A 2,171-nucleotide genomic window follows, 5' to 3' on the forward strand; every position below is an offset into this window, starting at 1 on the left:
GTAGAATTGGGATCATGATAGTGGGGGGAGGGGAGGAGGAAGCATTTAGGAACTAGAGGAAAGTTATATGTTTCATTGTTGCTGCACTGCACCCTGACTGGCTTGTCTCTTCTCTGCCAGTTGCCTACAGATGGGCTTTGGGTCCCACTCCGTACTCCTGATATGATTTTTTGTTCTTTGATGCCTGATACCTCATCCCTTGGACACCTCGCGATCACACAGACTGGTGAGCTTCTTCCATGTGGGCTTTATTGCTTCTGAGCTACATGGTCACTTGTTTACTTTCAAGCCTTTAAGCCCCAGACGCTATATCTTTTGATAGCCAGGCACCATCAGCTCTCTTCACCACATTTGCTTATGCACCCATTTGTCTTCAGTGATTGTATTGGGGAGGAGAGCACACAATGGTATGTTTTTCTTGTTCTTTGATGCCTAATACCTGATCCCTTCGACACCTCGTAATCACACAGGCTGGTGTGCTTCTTCCATGTGGGCTTTGTTGCTTCTTAGCTCGACAGTTTGTTTTTATAGAGGAAACTCACCACCTGCTCAGTGCATCCTATTGGGGAAGACTTTCCTGTAGGGGGGGTGGGGTAGAGGGGAGAGTGGACATCTGGGACCTGGTCCTGTGGGACCCTGAAGAATCAGGTTGGAAACTAACTGTAAATCCCTTTAGGACAGGCTTCAAACCTGTGAATGTGTGTATGTGACTGTGTGTGCATGCACATGTGTGTGCCCGTGTGCAAGGTTACGTATGTGTATATGAGCACACATGTGTCTGTATATGTGTTCATGAATGCATAGGACACACGTGTCTGTGTACTGAGTGGGCACTTTGGGGCATATGTATGTGCATGAGCTATGTGAGCATGTGTATGTGCGTGTACACCTGTGTATGTGTTTGCACACAGTTCATGCATATATAGGACACACACACGTGCCAGTGTGTACTGAGTGTGTCTGCACTTGTCTGTGTAAATGTGCATGCTCTGAGAGTTGGAGCCCTCTTCCTGGGCCTCTTCTCTATCAGGAGACTGGTGGTCCTGGCTAGTGGCCTCTCCTTATCAGAACCCCCTGCCCTGGTCCCCACTGGGCCAGGCTGAGAAGGGTGACCACAATGACCTTTGGACACTATCAAATGGTCAGCCCCGCCCAGTCTGGTTTTCACAAGGGGAAAGTCTGACCTGGCATGTGACCTGTGTCTGGGACACTCGAAGGGCCCGAGACAGATGCCCTGGTTCTCCGCGGTCTGGGAGGTCAAGGCTATCGGAGCAGGTGCAGGAACTGGGGCCCCTCCTGCCAGAGTTATCTGGCGGCGGTGGAGCTCTCGCCCCAGCACAGACGCTGCTCGTCCCACAGCAGGCGCGGGGGCGGGACCGGGCCGATAGCCCAGCGCTCCAGGGCTCGGAGGAGGGGAGCACGGACACATCACGGGGCTTCCTTCGTCGCATCCCCTCCCGGTCAAGAGACTTAGAACCCGCCTACAGCCGCCTGAGGGAGCTGCTGCTGGACAGTCCCTAGTGGCCAGGCGCTCCTGGGGCCCCGCGCCCTCCCCCGGGCCTCCCGGCCCCTGTCACTGCTCCCTCCCGGTACCCGCCCCGAGCCCCACGCAGTCATCTCCATGGAGCAGCTGCTGCGCGCGGAGCTGCGGACCCGGAGCCTACGGGCCTTCGGGAGCCCAGGCGCGGGCTATATCAGCGAGGGCCGCGCCTACGACACAGACTCAGGGGCCGTATTCGTGAAGGTCAACCGCAGGTCCCAGGTGCGCCCTGGGGGCTCGGGTGGAGGCTGCTGGTGAGGTGGGGACAGGGTTCTGCTGCAGAGCATGCGATCCAGCAGGGTCAACGGGCTTCAGTATGTCCTGAGGGCGAGGGGTGCAGGTTTAGGGTTTAATGAATTTAATTTTTGGCCCATGCACCTCTGTTTCCTTTACTTGTTGGACTTTGGTCCCTGGACTGGGAGGAGGCAGGTTTGGGGCTGGGCTCTGCTTCCAGGGCTCTGCCCTGCCCACACCCCCTTTATTTGGAGGAAGTGGGGATGGCACCCAAGGAATCCCGACAGTCCCCCACCGCAGGTTTCATTCTTTGAGCAGCCTGGTTCCACCACATGCTTACAAAGGTTCTTCAGTAAGTGTTGCCCAGGACCTCTGCCACCCCCACCCCCACCGTGCG

General features: G+C 56.2%; 1 protein-coding gene across 2 annotated transcripts in view; it reads left to right on the top strand.

Annotated features, from left to right (window-relative positions):
- The first annotated feature begins 1,443 nt into the window (after positions 1-1,443).
- The window catches only part of FN3K (fructosamine 3 kinase), an 8,294-nt gene continuing 7,566 nt past the window's right edge, over positions 1,444-2,171 (top strand). Inside the window, exon 1 of one of the 2 annotated variants that reach the window (XM_004709085.2) lies at positions 1,444-1,762. In XM_004709085.2, the coding sequence (XP_004709142.1) occupies positions 1,622-1,762 (141 nt within the window). In that variant the 5' untranslated portion in view covers positions 1,444-1,621. Of the gene's footprint in view, positions 1,763-2,047; positions 2,127-2,171 lie in introns of those variants that run through there. The other variant, XM_045299901.1, reaches the window with a different exon arrangement.

The sequence above is a fragment of the Echinops telfairi genome, unplaced genomic scaffold, assembly GCF_000313985.2.
Source record: "Echinops telfairi isolate 266 unplaced genomic scaffold, ASM31398v2 ScPeMD7_7458;HRSCAF=8496, whole genome shotgun sequence".
NCBI lineage: Eukaryota > Metazoa > Chordata > Mammalia > Afrosoricida > Tenrecidae > Echinops > Echinops telfairi.